Source organism: Octodon degus, unplaced genomic scaffold (assembly GCF_000260255.1).
Source record: "Octodon degus isolate 3935 unplaced genomic scaffold, OctDeg1.0 scaffold00111, whole genome shotgun sequence".
NCBI classification, from domain to species: domain Eukaryota; kingdom Metazoa; phylum Chordata; class Mammalia; order Rodentia; family Octodontidae; genus Octodon; species Octodon degus.
The window spans coordinates 4393195-4412717 of NW_004524687.1; the positions used below are offsets into that span (position 1 = coordinate 4393195).

Consider the following 19523-nt stretch of genomic DNA (forward strand, 5'->3'; position numbering starts at 1 on the left):
AAAAAAACTTCATTGAATCTCAAACCTGCCTTGCACCCCTTCTCCCTGCCACTCTGCAGATGAACATGTAACTATGCCACTTCATCCTCAATCTCTGTAGAACATGTGATTTTATTTCCATCTCTTTGTATCCAGGTTGCCACAAGGCCTTCAGAGAACTGAGGCAGACAGAAAACCTTGCGCTTTTAGGGCTACAGCTACACTCATGGGGGGAACAAAATCTAACTCTCCCAACTGTGACAAGAAAAAAAAAAGAGTCTAGTCTTGTAAAATAAATACAATCTGAAAATAATCTGTAATCCTCAGCAGGTCCTGACCACAAAAGTAAGGTTTCTGTAATCACCTGAAGCTGTGAAGCTGTATAATCTATGGAGAAAAGTGAAAACTTTAAAGCAATTACTTTCATTCATAAAAGGCAGAAAGAGTCAGGGCTTTCTTTCAGCATCCAAGGTGGGGCAGACTGCCAAAGTGGTAGGAAGAGAATGCACCGCAATTTATTAATCCCAGCAGGCACCACAGAAGGGAGCCAGACCACAACACTGAGTGGTTATGAGGTTGCCGTAGGTGCCGACACAGCACAACCAAGGATGCTTTCAAGTACTAGTGGTTCCCTGGAAGGAAAACCCAAGCCCCCGACCGACCGAGAGGGTGGCAGGCTCCAGTTCAAGTCCAAGTGACCATATGGCAGTCTGCTGAGATAGATTCTCAAACAGAAGGGTGGGTTTTCTTAGCTATAGTAGTGTTTGCTTGATTGATTTATTTATTTATTTATTTATTTATTTATTTGTACCAGAAACCAAACCTGGGGCTTTGCATTTGCCAGGCAGGCAAGGTGCTGCCGAGCTCTATCCCTGGCCCCCAACGCAGTACTTCCTAAAGCAACCTTTTTTTTTTTTTTTTTTTAATAAATTGAGGAATCATGTACATTGAGGCATTTATAAAACAAGCCAGGCAACAAGAAGTAGTTTTAATTTCTCTGTGTTCAGGGAACACAACTGATTTTCCTTCTCCTAGCTAAATAGATCGAAATACTTGTGTAAAGAATGAGTCTTGGATTCAGAGACTGTGCAAGAGAAGTCCCTCTGGAAGAGTGACGGCATGCAGTGCACCATCGGGCCTGCAGCTTAGACAGTGGGTAAGGCATACCACCCGCAGAACGGTGTGTGTAGGCAGCAGTTGTCACACCTACAATGGGTTCACAGAAACTACAGTCCTCCCTCTCCCAACTCTGAGTGCTTATCCACTTGCTGATTTTCTACTGCACTTTCATTTCCATAAAGGACAGGAAGAAAGGGCACAGGGGAAGAAGAAAGCACATGCCTGGGAAGAGACGATGTTTGAAAAGGGGCTCTGCTGTAGGGAGGCACATGGGTGAGAGGTCACTCACGCTTCTGTCAGGTGATAAGGACAACTGCCCCCAGAGTTTCCTGGGCCTCAGCTGTAATGGAAGCTGCGAAAGAGAGAAGGTGTAAAGAGCCCACTTCAGGTGAATTATGAACAAATGCCAGTGGGGCTAGGTGACAGTAGGCCAGCGAGGGTGTCTGGAGTCAGGGTAGACCCTTAACTCTGCAGCAGGAATGTAGTGTGGATCTAACGCATGACACATGAGGCTATTCCACTTTATCCAAAGGACTACAGGAGGTGCTCAGTCCTACTTCTAAGAGTCACACAAGTCTGGAGAATACACAGAAAAAGTCACTGATTATGTTTTTTAAGTGACTTTCTTAAGTGATTTTTTTAAGTGCTGCTAGACAGGGCAGCATGGCACCAGACCACAGCAGGGAAGACACACCCAAGTCATGGTGGAGGGGAAGTGGAGAGTAACCAAAGGAGGTACAAGGAAGAAGATAAACCCTCTGGGCCACACCCTCAGTGACCAGCCTCTTCTGACCAGACTCCATCTCCTAACCAACAGCACATCAATTATAAACCCACAATCCAATCACCCCTAAAGCCCCACTTATGATCACATGGGGACATCTACATAGAAACCATATCACTATAGGTGTAGCTCAGGGGTAAAACATCTACTTTATTTTTATTTATTTTTTAAAGAGAATACAAATTAGAATTAAAACAGAAAAAACTGTAAGTAATGCCAAATTTCGCTTTAACAAAGCAATATGAATTTCACAGTATTTGTACTATAGAGTATTGTCTTTTAACCAGTTATTCATATTACCAGATATATGTACGTAAAATTGGAAGAAAGAAAAGGATAAAGAAATGTATAAGAAATTAAGAAGAGAAAAAGTACAAACAACTGAACAAAGGAGATGAAACAAAGCATTAACTACTTCCTTCCATAGACCAACAGAAATGCACAGTACAATTGTCCAAACCATCCTGCTTACACACATAGATAAATCTGTTTCTCCAACTCCCTCGCCTGTCTTTCTCCTCAACTCAGTAACTCTTTCCTTTTGAATAAGTTCATTCCCTTCCTCCAGTATCTACTGTACCTTTCAGATTCCATTTTTCTCTTTCAGGTTCTCGCACTAAGGAGACAATACGATGCTTGCACATGTGCGTCTGATTTATTTCACTGAAGAGTATGTTCTCTAGCTGCATCCATTTACCAACAAAAGACTAAAATTTATCCTATTTTATAGCTAAATAATACTTCATTGTGTAAAATGCCACATCTTTTTTAATGGTTCTTCAGTTGTTGGACATCTGGGTTGTTTCTAGGATTTAGCTATTGTGTTGCTATAAATATGGGTGCACATGTACTGCTGTGGTATGAGGTTTGCAGTTCTCCTGGAAAAGCATAGAGCATCTACTTAGAATGCTTGTGGCCCTGGGCCTGATCCCCAGGACTGAAAATACAAAAGGAAGGGGAAGGAGAGAGAAAGGGAGGGAGGGCAGGAGGGAGAGAGGAAGGAAGGGTATTACACCAACAGTGAGAGTGATACACCGAAACAACAGACTGGTCCTTCACTGGAGAGTTTCAAGAAATCAACAGATACAGAAATGCTTATTGCAGGTGGCCCCAGGAATTGAGGAAATTGTGACTAGATTGATTCAGGCAGAAAACCCACATATAGGTTCTGGGCCATAAATTCCAGGGTCTGAGTCTGCCAACAGGTATATGGAATAGGTGTACAGAATTACAAGATTAAAGCCCTGGGACTTTCTTAATGGAGCCCGGGATACTCAGCTAGACCTCAAGGAGGTCAAACATCCTTACGCAGGTATCTGTGGTCAAAACCAATGGTCATGTTCAGAGAGTACTGTGCCAATGTAAGAAAATGGGAGGGAAGCACCGCTTTGGGTAATATGGCAGGCAATGACATTGGAGAAAAGGGCTGAGACACGAGCTACAGGTCTACCTTCTAATTGGTCCATGCTAACTCCTTGAGCAAAAGAAAATACTCATGCAAAGAGAACTGAGACACTCAATAGCCAGAAAGAACTCAGCATATGCCAGACCTCTTTTTACTTTAATGGCTTCAGCCCAGGCTTTGGAGACCCACAAAAATAATTAGGCCACTCGAAAGTGGGGCAAACAGAAAAAGCTGTGGCAGCAGACATCTCTTCAGCCTGAGTAATTATAACTGGCACTATGACAAAAGGCCTGCAGGAAGCAAACCAAGCTGGGACAGCCATGGGTGGAGGCCTACTCCAAAATCATTATCTTGTCCAGCTGAAAAAAAGGGAAGGCTGTTATCTAGGGGAAGCTCAGAGATGTGGCCCTCCTACTTCTTGATCCTGCCGACCCAGGGAAGAGCTAAGATAGATGCTGCTGATCGTTAATGACCTGGAAATCCCAGGAAGAAAGCAGTAGGGGGCACAGCCGACCCAAAGGGTGATGTTGTTCTTTAGCAATCCAAGACCTAGAGAGCTGTGATTTTCATGGGCACAGAACAGAAGGGTCTTTTCCCTCTGCTTATATTTGGGAAAGAGAAAAAAAGAGCCAGAGGATGAGGAAGAAATGGAAAAGCTGAAACTCACCAGCAAGCCGTGAAAATGTCAGACTATTATCTCTCACAGCTTCCCCCTTTGAGCACTGAGGAAACTGGTCCCTGAAAGAAAAGAGGAAATCAGGGACAGAGAAGCAGACAGACCTGAGGACCTCCTGCTGGCCTTGTAGGGGAAAGGAAAGGGAGAGAGTAGAATTGAAACACTGCTCTGAAGGAAAAAAAAAAAAAAAAAGGAAACACTGCTCTGCTGTAAAGACCAGACTGGGCTGAAAACAGCCACTTTCACCTGCCTGATCAAAGATGGAGATGCAGTTTGGATCTGCATCACAAGAGCACTCAGAGCAAGGGCCCAGGCCGTCCAGTTCTGCATAGAATGCTGTAATGGGCTAAGGATTGTACATGTCAGAGGAGCTCATCTTGTTTCTCTCCTACTTTTCTTTCCCTCCATTCCTCCCTTTCCTCTTCCTATGTTTATTGAGTACCTGTTATGTAATACGTATTCTTACCCCATATGCCAATGATAAGCAGCAGTTTTGATTTCAGCTTCTCACCTCTCACTGTCACTGGCATCTAGCATTGTAATATCAGATATACAATAGGCTCTCAACTCCTGTCCCTTGGAGTCCCATTGACAGTCCTAGTCATCACTGCCCATGCCATGTACCCAGGGCCTAGTGGGAAACTAGGATCCTGGGTCCCAATGCTTTGAAGCCCCAGGTAGAAATTAGTAGAGCCAACAAACTACTCTGTTCCTATCAGAAAAGGCCACAGATGATGTGGATCCTCTTGGAGCCACACTTTGTTTCCTCCTTCGATCTCCCATCCTTACCCAAAATGGCTCTTCTCACTGCCATGCATCAGGATCATTATGGGCATCTCCAGCTTGTTTCCTGAATTTAACTGCATCCACCTGTGCTGGGCGTTGACTCTACGCTAGCGAGTAAAACACTGGCATACCCTCTGGAAAGCTCACAATTCATTACAGGAGAGAAACACATAAAATCTGTAATAAGGTATGCTAAGTGCTATAACTAGCACACTTCTAAAAGGTGCCAAAGATAACACATTATATGAAAGCCATTAAACCTAAATGGGGTAGACAGGAAGAACAAAGAGAAGGTGTGGCGTGTGACAGGGCTTTCACAGATAAGCAGTTCTGTGTATGTGGGGGGGTCAATGTGCTATCTGGTAATGGCAAGATCTCTCTACAAACAGAATATCTGACAGAGGTTAAGGGGTAGAGGTGAAGTAGATGGATACAAGGAGGGACCTGGCCATGAGTTCAAAGAGCACATAGATCACGAACTCATGCAGTGGAAGTATGTCTTTAAAATCTTACCTGAGATATAAATTGTTTTATGATTCCATGGGTATATTTCACAGTTATACAACTATCACCACTATTTAATTTTATAACATTTTCATCACCCTAAAAAGAAATTCTGTGCCAATCAGCAGCCAATCCCATTCCCACTAACTACCACATCACCTTCCTCCAGCAGCCACTCACCTACCTTCTCTCTCAACAGATCTGCTCCTTTGGGGTCTTCCTATAAGTGAAATCATGTAACACATGGTCTTTTGAGATAAGCTTGTTTCTCTTGGCATAATATTTTCAAGGTAGTTTCAAGCAGCTGTATCTCATTATTTTTAAAGGCCAAAAAATAAGCTGTTCTACCAATGTGTATATATTATGTCAGATTTGGTTGATGGAAAAATGATTTGTTTCCAGTACGGGGCTTTCATGAATAACACTGCTACAAACATCTGTGTCTAAGTTTTTGTACAGAGACACATCCTCACTCTTTTTAGAGACAGTCTGTGGGGAAGATATGGTGAGCCACAGGTGATGACTATGTTCACCACTGTGACAAACAACCAAATTGTTTTCTAAAGTGGCTACATCATTAATTTGCACAGAGAGCCTCTGTGTCTCCAAACCTTCTTCAGCACCTTGCTGGGTGTGAAGAGGGACCTCACTGTGGTTCTGAGGTGGGCATTCCTATTGATGAATGATATTGAGTAGCTCTTCATATTCTTATTCATAAAGACTTTTCAGTAAGCTAAGTACTGTTTTCTACAAATCAGGAGGTGAACCAGATGGAAGAAAGCTGTTGTAATTAAGAGAATGAGATTTCAGGCCAGGGCAAAAATATGAAAGGTCCAGAAATTTTTCCCATGGCAGAATCCACTGGAGCTAATAAAGGACTGAATATGTGGCACTCAGGAGAATGGGGATAAGAGATAGGCAAAGTGAATTCTAGGGTTTCTAGTCTGGGCAACCAGGAAGGATGCAGATGCCGTTAACTAATTTAGAGAATGAGAAGGAGTCACAGACAAGAGAGGGGAGATTATAGCTCAGTTTAGGGCATGCTGCACATGGAGTACCTGGGGAGCTCTGTCTGAGCAGGCACCAGGAGAAGCGCCAGGGGACCCAGGAATATCTAGAGATAAAACCTTACAATCACCAATGTAAAGGAAGTAATAGTTGAGTTTCTAGGCTACCATGAGTATGAAGGGATTTTGCAGCACATATAGGCAGGGGCCCTTTCAGTGTCTATAAAGGAATAAAGAGATCAAAGTGTTCTGAAAAGGGAATAGGAGTCAAGAAAGAAAGATTAGTAGGCACAGATTGCTTCCTAGCTCCACGACTGCCCCCCCCCGTGCATCCTTATACACATGGATGCCGGGCAGCATCCAGACAGCTCGTGTCCTTCAGCTACGATGCAGCATCCCAGGGACAGGGTGGGTCGGTGCACAGAACTGTCCTGAGGGAGGACAGGCCCTGTCTAACTGAAACCACTTCAAAAGAACTAATTCTTCTACTCTACAGTTATTTATTTTTTTTAAAGAGAAAACAATTTCAAACCAAGATAATAAGACAATAACAAGAGTAAATATATTGCTGTTTCAGATACTCTTCTCTTGTTGCTGGGACAAATGTCTTGACACCCAAAATGAAGGAAGGAAAGGTTTATTTAGCTCACAGTTACTGGAGGTTTCAGTCCATACTCAGCTGGCTCCAAGGCAGGGTGGCACATGGCAGAGAGCAGTTCTTCATGGTAGCCACAAAGAGCAGAGAGCAAAGGGAGGGGCAATAGCTAAGGCAGCTGGCTAGCCTCTCTCTCCTCCTTACATTGTAATGCAAATTACCTGCCCCAGTATCCACACCCACAATAATCAATCACAAAGTCCAGAAGCCACCCTGTGACTGCATGAGGCTTGGGGGCACAACTAGACACAAACCACAACAACTGCATATTGTTGTAATCAAATTAGTTACATAAAAAGCAGTGAATGAAGAGAAATTAGTGGTATAACTATCTTTTTAAAAAAATGTTTTAATTTTTTTTTGATGGGACCTACAATCCTAGTTTTTTGAAGAAGCTCTACATTAACTTTCACAGTGGTTGCACCAGCTCAGACTTGTAGTAATCCTCCTGTCTCAATCTCCCCAGCACTGGGATTACAGGCATGTGCCACCATGCCTGGTTCTGGGACTGCCTGGCATGCAGTACCAGGGATCAAACTCAGGACCTTGTGCCTTGTGCTTGCCAGGAAAGATATAAAGTATATTTGGGCCACCCAAATAGCTCAGTGGATTAAAGCACCTGCAAGCAGGCCGGGGGTTTGATCCCCAGGCCTGCCATGCCGGCCCAGCCCTGGGGCATGCTGAGCTGGTGATACACTTAGGAGGCTGTAAACAGGAGAATCACTATGAGTCCAATCTAGTAGGGAGACCCTGAACACCCTGTAGACCCTTCCCTAAAAATACAGAAAGTAATATATATACATATATAGATATATTTATCTATATAAATAGATCTATCTTTATTTGCTTTTTGATTTTCACTTCCTTCTTTCCTCCATTCCCCTACCCAAGTTTTTCTTTCCTTTTGAAGTTTCTCTCCACTTTATAATATGTGTTGTAAACTTTGGATCTTATTTACTCTTTCAGCTTCTCACAACAGAGAAACAATATGATGTTTATACATATGTCTGATTTATGTCACTTATGAGTATGGTCTCCAGACTACGTAAGTTTCTAGTTTATCCTTCTTTATGGCTGAGTAGTATGCCATTGCATAAAATGACCGCATCATTTTTATCCATTCCTCAGGGTTGGGCATCTGGGTTATTTCTAAGATCTGTGCTGCTATAAACATGGATGCACATATATTGGAAGATATCCTAGTTTTTTTTTTTTTGTTTGTTTGTTTTTTTGCGGAACCGGGGATTGAACTCAGATCCTTGACGTTTGCCAGTCAAGCGCTTATGCTACTGAGCCATCTCCCGGCCCCATATCCTAGTATTTTTAAGAAGCACCACACTAACTTCCACAGTGGCTGCTCCAGGCTACAGTCCCTATAGTGAAGAAGGGTTCCTTCTCCCCCACAGCTCACCCAGTATTTGCTCCTGGTTGGTTTCTTGATGGGAGCCATTCTTTCTGGGGTGAGATGCAATCTCAGTGTTGTTTTAATTTGCATCTCTCAAATGACCAGTGATGTTGAACATTATTTCTTATATTTATTTGCCATTTCTACTTTATCTGTGTGTATTCAGCTCAAATACTTGTTTTTGGATTGGATCTTTAAATTTGGAAAGTATGACATTTTGAGTTCCTTGTTTTTGATAGTAATCCTTTTTCTGAGGAATAGTAGAAAATTTTCTGTGCCATAGTATTTTTTGTGACCTGAAGTCAATCTGACTCTTGGAGTACCAGGAAAAGCAACTATGTAGAAAAATTATGTCACTTTTGGCTATAGCACCAGACACAGCCTAGAAAACGACAAACTGAGATAATCATCAACTTACAACCTTTAACTGTATGAACTAGATTTAACTAGGTTAAAAATAAAATCTGAAAACTCCCCAAAATAATATCTAATATACAAGTCCAAAATATGTCAATTTTGCCCTCATGTGTATCAATTTAAAATGGATTAGGGAGAAAATACAGAAGCTGAAGATGAGGAAGAGATTAGAAGTGAGGCTGCAAGACAAAGGCAGAATCACACTAACTTTGGGAAACTGGTGCAGAAGGCTAGAGGGAAGAGAGAAGGACAAGAAAAAAGAACAGAACAGCACTACAACCAAAAAGAGGCTGGAAACCATATTCACATTCAGAAAAGATCAATCAATGAAGGAGGAAAACAAACACAAAAACCACCACTACAACAACAGAAAAAAGAAACAAAAAGAAAAAGCCCACTTTCAGGTTTGTCTCTGCTGTCACTGGTGGACAGTGTGTGGAGACAGAGTCCTGATCCATGTTGGTTTATCCCAGCAAGCTAGCAGCAGGTTTGGCTGACAGTGGACAATCTCAATGAGCCGGTTCCTACTGGCTGAGACCAACTAATTTGGCCTGTAGCCATCAGCACCCTTTCTGTGGGCCTAAGCCCAACTGGGAGCTGCTAGACGCACCTAGCAGTCACTCTGAGTTCTGAACTCAGCCAGCCCCTCTCCTAAATGATTCCCAGCCAGTCACTCCTGAGTGGGTCAACTGAGCCCTCAGCACTCACAGCCAGCTAGTATAGTTCTTCAATCTGCTGTTCCCTTCCACTGCTGTGTCTCTTTGTGGTGGCCCCTACGGTCACCAGCAGTCACCGTGTCCTCTCACACAATGAATCCTGCCTAGGGAAAAGGTACTGCCAGCTACCTACTTCTTCTTTACTGAAGTTTCTCCCTTCACTCTCTCTGTAGGCTTCAATTCGCTCCTCAGATCCTTCCTGGGTCCAGGGGCCCCACTTCCTTCCTTCTTGTCTTCCCCAGCCCACTCAAGCAAGATGTCAAATCAACAAGTATCTGAATGCTATCAAGAAGTCTTGGCTCCTGCGGTATAGGTGCCCTGGATCCAAGCAAGCCCCTACCCTACATTTCTGAAACAGTCAATTCTAATTTACTTTCCCCCTCAAATTTTTTCAGAAAAGGTCACTGACAATTCCACCACCTAGGGAAGACCATGCCCTACTTAGATGCATGTTGTCAGTGAAGCAATTATTCCTGTCATCTCAAGGTGGCCATGCTTGGGAAATATCTTCCTTATAGAGCTCAGAAATTAAACCAATGGAGCCCACAGAATACACATAATCTGAATACAGAATACACTAGAGCTCCAGTGTTCCTCATCTGTATCACAGTAATGCTGATAACATTAAAAAACAAGATACATGTGTGAGGAAAGAGGCTTTACTGAAAGAGATGAAGCAATACTTAGTTACTTGGAAATCCAAATTAAGAGAAAAAAGCAGTAAAAGTTGTTTCTAGAAGTATTTTTGCTTGTTCACCAAACAACATTTTACAAGGACATGAAGTAGCGAGAGGATTTAATGAACTCAGGATGGTTCTAGAAAGGTTGTCAATGACCTGCTGTGGATATCAGTCCAGTAAGACAGTCCCAGTCCCGCCAGGGCCTGTGGGTTATATACTGTCTCTTGAAGTACCAGCTGCGAGTGAACCATTCTCAGCCTTCTGTCTCCAACCCTGTCCCAATCCACTGTCCCATTTGCCTCATAAGAGCTAGCTGAGAAGCCAGAACTTTAAACCAGCAGAGCACCTGAAATTACCTTTGTGAATTTCAGGCATAGCAGGACCTGAGCTTGTGCACCATATGGCCAGTATGGAGGAAAGCCAGATAGAGGGTTATGGCTGAGCCTGGATTCCCCAGTGGCATCCACTGAGGACTGGGAGGGCACTCTGGACATAGATGGGAAGATGCTGTAGCAGCCAAAGCATAAAAGAACCCACAGCTGGATGGAGAAGGTGGGGGGTCAGCAAGGAAAGGGAAGGAATAGGAGGCAAAACCAGAATGGCGGCGGGGTCAGTTAAGGCACAATTCCTCAGTTCCCCTCTGCCCCCTTCTTAGTGGGCTGGTTCTGGGAGAGTGTGACCAAGACAGGAAGACTCCTGACATGGCTGATTTTAAAAGAACTAACAACAGTTCCCAGCACTACTTCAGGGTACAAAGTCAACAGACTCTAACGTCCTAAGCACGCCATGTGGCCTCAGTTTCCCAACCCTGACACATCACAATTTTTTCTCAGAGATAAGCAGGGATTTCAAGTACTCACTATCAACAGCTCATATATACAGCACAAAGAATATCATACAAACTATCAAAATTGATAAATATATCCTACAAGCAACAGATCTATGAGATCACAGACACTATATAGGTTGTCTGAGTTTCAGATTTCCATTATTCCAATTTTTAAGACCATCCAGAAATCAAATAATTCACTAAAGTGAGCAAAAATACCAATTTAATAACATAAAGGAAACACTTATCAATTGAACTAGCAAGACATAAGTACACGGGGGAAGATACAGACAGGGTTTCCATATATTAAGAGAAAGCCTAAATAGAAAATAACCTATTTTACATGATTTAATTCAGTTGTAAAAGATCGAGGCTGTTGCCAAATACACTTTACCTCTTTATTCTTGCCTCATAAGAGATAGCTGAGGAGCGAGAAGTTTAAATCGGCAGAGACCCTGACATTACCTTTGTGAATAAAAAGTTCAAAAACTCAAAAGAACTAGCTCAGGCTCAGAGAGAAGACATGTGCCAGCTTAAAACAACAACAACAAACAAAAAAAAAAAACCAAAAAAGTCCGCTGAAGAAGTCTCCACGCGTTCGTGAGGCATGGGCACCATGAAAGAAGAAAGGAACAGGGTTATTAATGGGCCTTGGCCTCAAAACCTTTCAGTGACCAGCTTTACTACATCGTCACCACCTGTACCTGATGTCTTCCAGATTCTGCCACCTTCCCCATAACCTGGAGCCATCATTTTGTCATTGTGTCATTTTGTCAATCACAATGTTGTCATTGCGTCCTGAAAGGATCTGGCAGGTCTGAATCTGCTGGCCAGGACAGTGTGTCTTCATATATGCATACACTCCCTGTTGGCACTCAATGAAAGGATTCATATTCCTATTCTGATTAGCTTACATTGTGGTCTGCCCAAGAAAGAATGTGCCAAATGAACAACGATCCCACATGAAGCAATCGAACATTCCACACATTTTGAATATAAATTGGAATTTACTTACAGTGAAGAAACTGAATCCAGAAATTAGCAACTTCTTAAATCAAGTCAGAAAGAGAGCTAAGACAACATGTATAGTAATTCAGTTTCTCAAAACAAAAAAATCTCTAGAAATCTATTGCACAACAGTGTGCACACAATTACTGCTGCTGTACTATATGCTTGAGCAGATTAGGATGATGTACTTCATGGTGGCTGTTTTTTTAACCATGATAAAATTTACTTTCTTTTTTTATTTTTTTTTAATTTTATTGAGAAACAAGTATCAATGAGACACTTTCCAAGCAGATTAATAGGACATTTTCAATAATTAATACATTGCACATTGTTATCTTCTCAGCAGTCATCCACAGCACAAGAAGCAGCCAGGACATCCCGTCCAAGCACTACTACTACAAATCCTTCTTCTCACTGAACCAAGCGAAAGCAGCTGTACATCTATCCTGACTATTCTGTATATACAAATACAAAATGGTCCTTCCTCTGTGTTCCCCTGCTCCAGTTCAGTCCGTGAAAAAAATGACATTTATCCCATCACCTGGACTTGGCTATCTATAATTATGGCACAAATTAATGGATTTTCTATTATGAAAGAGGGGAGAGGAGTAGGAGGAACAGAAGAAGGAGAAGAGGAAGGATGAGGAGGAGAAGGAGAAGGAGAAGGAGAGAGGAAAGGGAGGGTGGGAGGCAGACAGAAAAGATGTTACTTCATTTTAAAGATTTGCTTCAGTTAATAAGGAGGAAAAAGGATTAGAGGACCAAACTGGCTTGATTTCTTTGGAGAAATCTACCACGCCAGCTCTTCCTTGGCAGTGCTACCACTTTTACTTTGTAAATCTTTGCAGGTTAATCTTGAGACACAAAGCTGTCGAAGTGATGGCCCTGAAGCAGGATGCGATGGGGTGACATCCAGTTCTTTCCTTTGTCAATCTCCAAACGTTTGGCCCCTTTCCAAGCCTTCTCTGCCCAGCCCTTCTTCCCAAGTAAGCTATCACATAGCTTTTCAGTCATCTGCTAAACTATTACATGGTTTGGTCTTAAAGCAGCTCACAGAATCTACAGGAACACGTGCGTAGGCCTGCGGGGCAGGATTTACAGCACAGCTGCTACTGAGTGTGTGCTTCTGTGCTGGGGTCCTGAGGACTGCTGTGAAAGCTCCATAAACTGAGAAGGTAGAAACTATAATTTATGCTCTGATAATTCTAGAGGCCAGCAGCCCTAGTTCAAGGCACTGCGAGCCAGGGGAGACTAAGTTCTGTGCGTTGGCTCTGGTTCCTAGAGGGCCCGTGTATGCCTTGGCTCATGGAAGCAGCACTCAGGTCTCCTCTCTACACACCTGTCTTCACAGGGTCTGTTGTAAAGGTGCTGCCAGATTTGATGTGTGTCCTGATGTACTCCTACAAGACCTCATTTTAACTAATGACCTCTGAAATGAACCTACTTCTCAGTAAGACCACATTACAAGACACTTCAGTGTATTCTCGGGAACACAAATCAACCTTTAACACCTTCTTCATGGGTGAACTCTAGTATTAGCAGCAGCAAAAACACCCAGGAACTGCTAAACCACAAACATTTGGACACCAACCTAAAAGGCCTATTGCTTAGACCATACTGTTATCATTCCATGATGCTTAGTGTGTGACCTGCCTTTCTGAACAAATCCCTAGCCTTTAAGGACTGTCTCTGAGATCCTGGTTCATGTTGCTTCTCCTAGAGTAAATGATCAACTAATATGTTTGCTTAGATCTAGAAATCTGTACAGGCTTAAGTGTTTAATTCTGTCTGCTCAGGAACACTATAAACTGTAGATAAAAACCTGTATTACAGAGTTATCTTGCAAAAAGTAGAAGATCTGGCAACAGACACTAAGAACAATCAGCTGACTGATGCCTGTCCCTTGGGGGTGGGTCATGAGGACCCCTAGGAGCCACAGCCTTCTCCATCCCTGGTGTTCCCTGACACTGAGGCATCATGGAGACAAAACATATCCATTCACACTGCCTTGCCTGGCCATGCCAGAGCCTTTGAGCTGTGCTGAGTGGAGGAGAGCAGGAAAGAGAAACACAGTGCTGTCCAGACACCAAAATGCTTGACCATTTTTGAGCAGCAAGTTCAGAAAGGCAATGCTAGAAGCAAGGGTCTATGATTAACACTGCCATACATATAAGAAACGGGGTCAACATTATAGGGTTGATGGGAAGGTGCTTCCAAAGGCCTTCCTTCATGTTCAAGGCTTGTTCAGGAAGTAGTGGAACAATTAGGCTGTGGGCCTTAGTAGAAGGCTAGAGAAGTTCTCCCAGTGGGAATATCAGCACCTCAGCTTATGTCTTTTTCACTGTTTCTCTCCTCTCCCTCCCTCCCTTCCTAGCTCTTTGCCAACTCTGCTTGACTTTGTGCTCCCTGTTCTAAAGTACTGTCTCACTACAGATCCAAAAAGAATGGGGCCAAGTGACCATGGACCGAAACCTCTGAAGCCATGAACCAAAATATTTTTTTTTCTTAGGTTGGTTATCTCAGGTACTTTATCACAGCAGTGGAAAGCTGACTGACACAGTCAATTTTAACTTGTGTGTAAATTACAGCATGGTCTAAAAGAGCCAGTGATCTGTACATTCAAGTCTGTGAGAGTTCATAGGAGACTTCCTCATGAGCAATAAATATTAGGAACAACCCAAATGTCCTTTGGGGTGTCTTAGTGACTTTTCTCATTGCTGTGACAAAATACTCAACACCCAAAATTAAAGGAGGAAAGGTTTATTTAGCTCAGTTTGCAGAGGTTTCAGTCCATAAACTGGCTGGCTCCAAGGTAGGGTGGCACCTGGCAGCAAAAATAGCAAAAGCAACAAGAGAGAACACGATAAGCCTATTTTTGTCCCTTATGTCACACCCACTTTACTGGTATTAGGGCAGTGCCAAGCTAATCAATGGACTGTTCCAGCAGTAACAATTACCTACCCTTAATCCCAGTATTGCACTACAAATCAACAACACACTAGATTTAGCCGTCTCTGGAAAAAACTCTAGGACTACATAAGGCTTTAAAGAGAGATCTAGACACAAGCCATAACAAGGGGGTAAGGTAAATGGATAAACACTTAGATGGTAGAATACTTATCAATAAAAAGGAGCACATCATACACAAATCTCAGCAACACTACGCTGAGTCAAAGGAGTCAGTCTTAACAAGTTACTATGTGACATTTTCCAAATGACAAAACAGTAGTGGTGAGGACCAGCTCTGTAGTGCCAGAGGTTAGGGAGCAGAGGCCAGGATGCCTACTGACCAGCTGAAGGGATGCTGCTGCATGCAGGACATGAGGAGTGCTCTGTGTCCTGGTCTGGGAAGCCTGCAGTTATGTAATTTACATTTGTTCACTTTCACTGCATTGCACAACCTTCTAACATCACAAATGTACTTTTAAACTTGTTTTAAATCAAATAATGAAGAAAGAAATGTATGCCATCCAAATTAGGCACAAGGTAAATGCACCTAATGTCTGGCCTACAAGATGGGGTCAGACAACAGCAGTGGAGTTCCAAATACACAGCCAGGCGGGCACAAAATGCTCACAGATGGTTCTCATATCCTGGTAGAAAATGAGGACAAGTGGATTTCTCTCTGACCACTAGGCACAAACTGGGAGGCCTCTGCAAAGGCAATTTGATGTACTTCTTGGTCCTGGACATTGTGTTCCTGGTCTCATACAAGGCCTTAAGGAGGGAGTCTAGGCTTAAGGACTTCAAGATGTACCCTAGATATCCTATTCCCAATCCTGTCTTTATCATAGCCTGAGGTATCCCAGAAGCCATTTAAAGCCACTTAAAGGAAACACCTCTTCCTCTGCTGCCCCTAAGCAGGCTGCGGTCCCCATCACCTTAAAGCTTTGCCCTTCCTTTAATGCTGGGGTCCTGGGAATGGGAGGGGCTTATTCTCAGGAAATATGTGCCAATGACAGGAAACGATTTTGGATTTCTACCAGTCACAGCTGGTGCTGGTGGGTGCCACCGGCATCCAGCGTACAGAAGGCGCTGACCATTCTACAACACACGGGACAGCCACTTCAACAAGGAAGGTGCTGCTGGATGTGGGGGCACATACCTGCAATCCCAGCATCCAGAGGCTGAGGAAGGAGGATCAACATGAGTTTGAGGCCAACCTAAGCTACATACTAAGTTCAAAGCCAGTCTGAACAATCTCAAAAAGATCCCCCAAAATACAAAATACAAGTAGTGCATCAAGACCCTTCTGTGTTAGGTGTTAGCAATCCCATTCTGTAGTCAAGAAGCCTGTGGTGGAGAACAGTAAGGCAATGTACCCAAATTCCAGTGATATAACCAAAATTTAAGGACCAGGGGTGCTTTCAGGATGGCCCCAGGCGACTGGGCTGGCTGCTTTCTAAACATTCTTTTTAGCTTTGTCTTCTGGGCTAAAAAAAAGTCACTGAGATTTGTTCTAATAGTGTTTGTGGACATGCTATCATGTCTGTATCTTGTACAATGAATAACCACTAAGACAACAATATGAAATGTATTAATTATTGAAACTGTCCTACTAATTGGTTTTGAACTGTCTTGTTGCTGTTTCTCAATAAAATTATTATTTTAAAAAGTCACTAATAATTAGCCAGGGTTGGCGGTATATATCTGGCAGTCCCAGCTCCACAAGAGCCTGAGCCCAGGAGTGCAAGGCAGCCAGGCCAACACAGACCACTTTTCAGAAAAAAAAAAAAAAAACCCACAAACCCTAAGAAACATGCAAATGAAGGGGCTACAGAGCTGCAAGACAGGCAAATCTGGACTCAAGGGCTCCCTGGACATGAATGAACCTGTCATCACCAAGAACCACCAGGGACAGTTTATGGCACAATCTTTTCTCACTCTACCCACTCTCCCTCCACAAAGCCCCACAGAGACCCCACTATATGCCCCATGTGGGCTTCTTCTCCTCTCTTGCCAGCAAACGCTGCTGAATGGAGTCCCACGTGACACACTGAGGCAGGAAGCCAGGTCAGGAAGGGATAGGACGGACATTAGAAAGGTCAGAGTACTATGGTGCACTCTGCCACCCACCATGACAGCGGGCATGTGGGACTTGCCTCAGAAATTGGCAGTATGCTTGAAAAACAAGTCCTATAATTATACCTGGTTAAGTTTCCCCCGCTTCATAATTAGTGTTGACTGTTCCACAGTTAAAAATGGTGTGTGTGAGTATATGTGCAGGGAGGAAGACATGAGGGGAGAAGAGAGAATGCAAGTGAATAGAGCAGAGGAGAAAAACAGGGAAGACAGAAACAGAGAAGAAAGAACATTGACCTGAAGCTTAATGGAAAACTCAGGAATCAGGAGGCAGCTGAAGCACACCTCAGGTAAGTGGTGAACCAGTTACCACTTGAAAATCAAGGGAAGCTGCTCCTTACACTTTCTCCTTGAAAGCTGCAGCGATGCCTAGGCCAAGCAGCCCACCAAGGCCAGCAGAGTGCACTCCTGCTGTGCCCACGGGCCACAGGCGTCTGCTTGGAGGTCTGGCTGGAAAGAGGCCAGGCTGCGCCTCCTGTGGCCCACCATCCCTCCCTTCTGTCCATGGAGGACACTCACAGTTCCAGGATCAGAATGACGTCTGTCTTGCTTTCATACACCTCGTGCAGAGTGATGACGTTGGGGTGCTGGATCTCCTTCAGGATGCTGACCTCCCGCTCGATGTCCTCCCGGCTCACGCCCCGCCTGCTGGACTTGGTCCTCCTCTTCCTGATAAACTTGGCGGCATACTGCAGACCGGTGCTCTTCTCACGGCATTTCTTCACAACCGCAAACTGTCCGCTAAAGGGAAAAGATGGGATATCTTTTTGGTTCTCACTAAAAGCATGATTTGAATGAGGATGTAGTATGGGGGGGTAATAAAACTGTAACAGAAGTTCAAGAGGCAACAAATTAAATTAAGTAGGGATGCTTCTTATTGTACATATTTTACCATGAGTGTTCCATATTTACAATGGTTCAAGGGATAAAACTTATCGTCTTAATCACTTAATAGTTTACCCCAGTGCCACTTGGGCAACATGTTTGTTTACATACTGACTATCCAAAGTGTTGGTGGGCAGGTGTCTTTTCAACCATTGGACTGTCATTTGCACAAGATACACTTATCAGTCTATTTGTTTTATATCAACTATTTTTTTTGCATGTTTTTAATTTAAAATCAATCTATGTGCCTCTGATGTTTGTTTCTAGTGAAATCTAATAGTAAGTTTGGTTATTTTGCTTTACTAATTCATGTATTTTATTGTGGGAAATAACAATTTGATGCTACATCTATAAAAACTCGTAAGTACATTAGGTGTAATTTTTTTTTTTTTTTCAGTACCAGGGACTGAACTCAGGACTCTGTGTCTGCCAGCAGGGACTTATTTCTACTGAGCTATTTCCCTGGCTCTAGGTGTAATTTTTATACTTCTGCAGAACTCAGTGAAATTCTTGTATTGTATTCTCTACAATACAAAATAGACACATTGGGGACACTGAAACTGAATAGGAAGGAAGTGCCAGAAGATCCACAAAAGAAAAAACTGAAAAAGGAAGAAATCTTAGCAGATCAGTGAGGAAAAGCCTGCATTATTAAAGGGGAAAGACAAAACAGGCATTTCCTTACTGTCAACTGTTCATAACATAAAAAAGATAGAGCATGAAAGAAGAAACACAACTAAAACATTCCAATAGTGATCAATGAGTATAATAATTCTATAGGTGGTAGGTATTAACAGAGCTAACCAGTATCAGACAAACTATCCTATAATCAAAAAGGGGGAAATATTATAAAGTATTTATATACCTTCTGGACCAAACAGCAGGGACTGATTTGTTATTCAAAACAATGAGGTCAAAATATCATTTATAATTGTGACTGGATCTAATAAACTAAATAACTGAAAAATACAGGATAGCAAGAGGACGCCCATCATCCACATCTTCACTGTTACATTTAGCGGGCAGACATTTTATTGCGATTATTCCGCCCATGGAAAAAAGGAATGGCCAACGTGACAATGTAAAGTGTGCTGTTCAAAGAAACACAATAAAACAAAAAGAATTCGGGAAGAGACTAGAACTACTGTCCAGATTGTACTGTTGTATTGTGCATTAAATGTTTTAAGATATACCACACACAGAAAATAACTGAATAAATTTGATAAAACTGTCATTTTTATATTTCCTATTACATTCTTATAAAAATTAATGGGAAATACATAATTCTTGGTCGTCCTGTATTTCAATAATTGGATTTGTAAGTGGTTAAAGTAAACCTTACTGAATGGCTAGTAATGACTACATCTCTTTACTCCCCTCCTCTCTTTTACTTCAGATCTAGGGACAGGAGGAAAGCACTCTGCTCCGACTATACTTCCAAATGGGACATTTTCCTAAGGTCTAATCTTAGAACTAGGGGGACAAAAGGACTGATGCTAGGAAATTGATAGAATACAGAAACATGTAAGGCCCCACTCTTGAAGACCTATTTTGAACACCATTACTAATCAACAGAAACACCAAAA

At 42.7% G+C, this 19523-nt stretch overlaps 1 protein-coding gene across 3 annotated transcripts in view; it reads right to left on the reverse strand.

Annotated features, from left to right (window-relative positions):
• Dapk1 (death associated protein kinase 1) overlaps window positions 1-19523 on the reverse strand; it is a 210393-nt gene that overhangs the window by 87261 nt on the left and 103609 nt on the right. For all 3 annotated transcript variants that reach the window (XM_023699135.1, XM_023699134.1, XM_004639380.2), the window contains exon 3: window positions 17572-17793. In XM_023699135.1, coding sequence (XP_023554903.1) covers window positions 17572-17793 — 222 coding nt within the window. The remainder of the gene's footprint in view (window positions 1-17571; window positions 17794-19523) is intronic.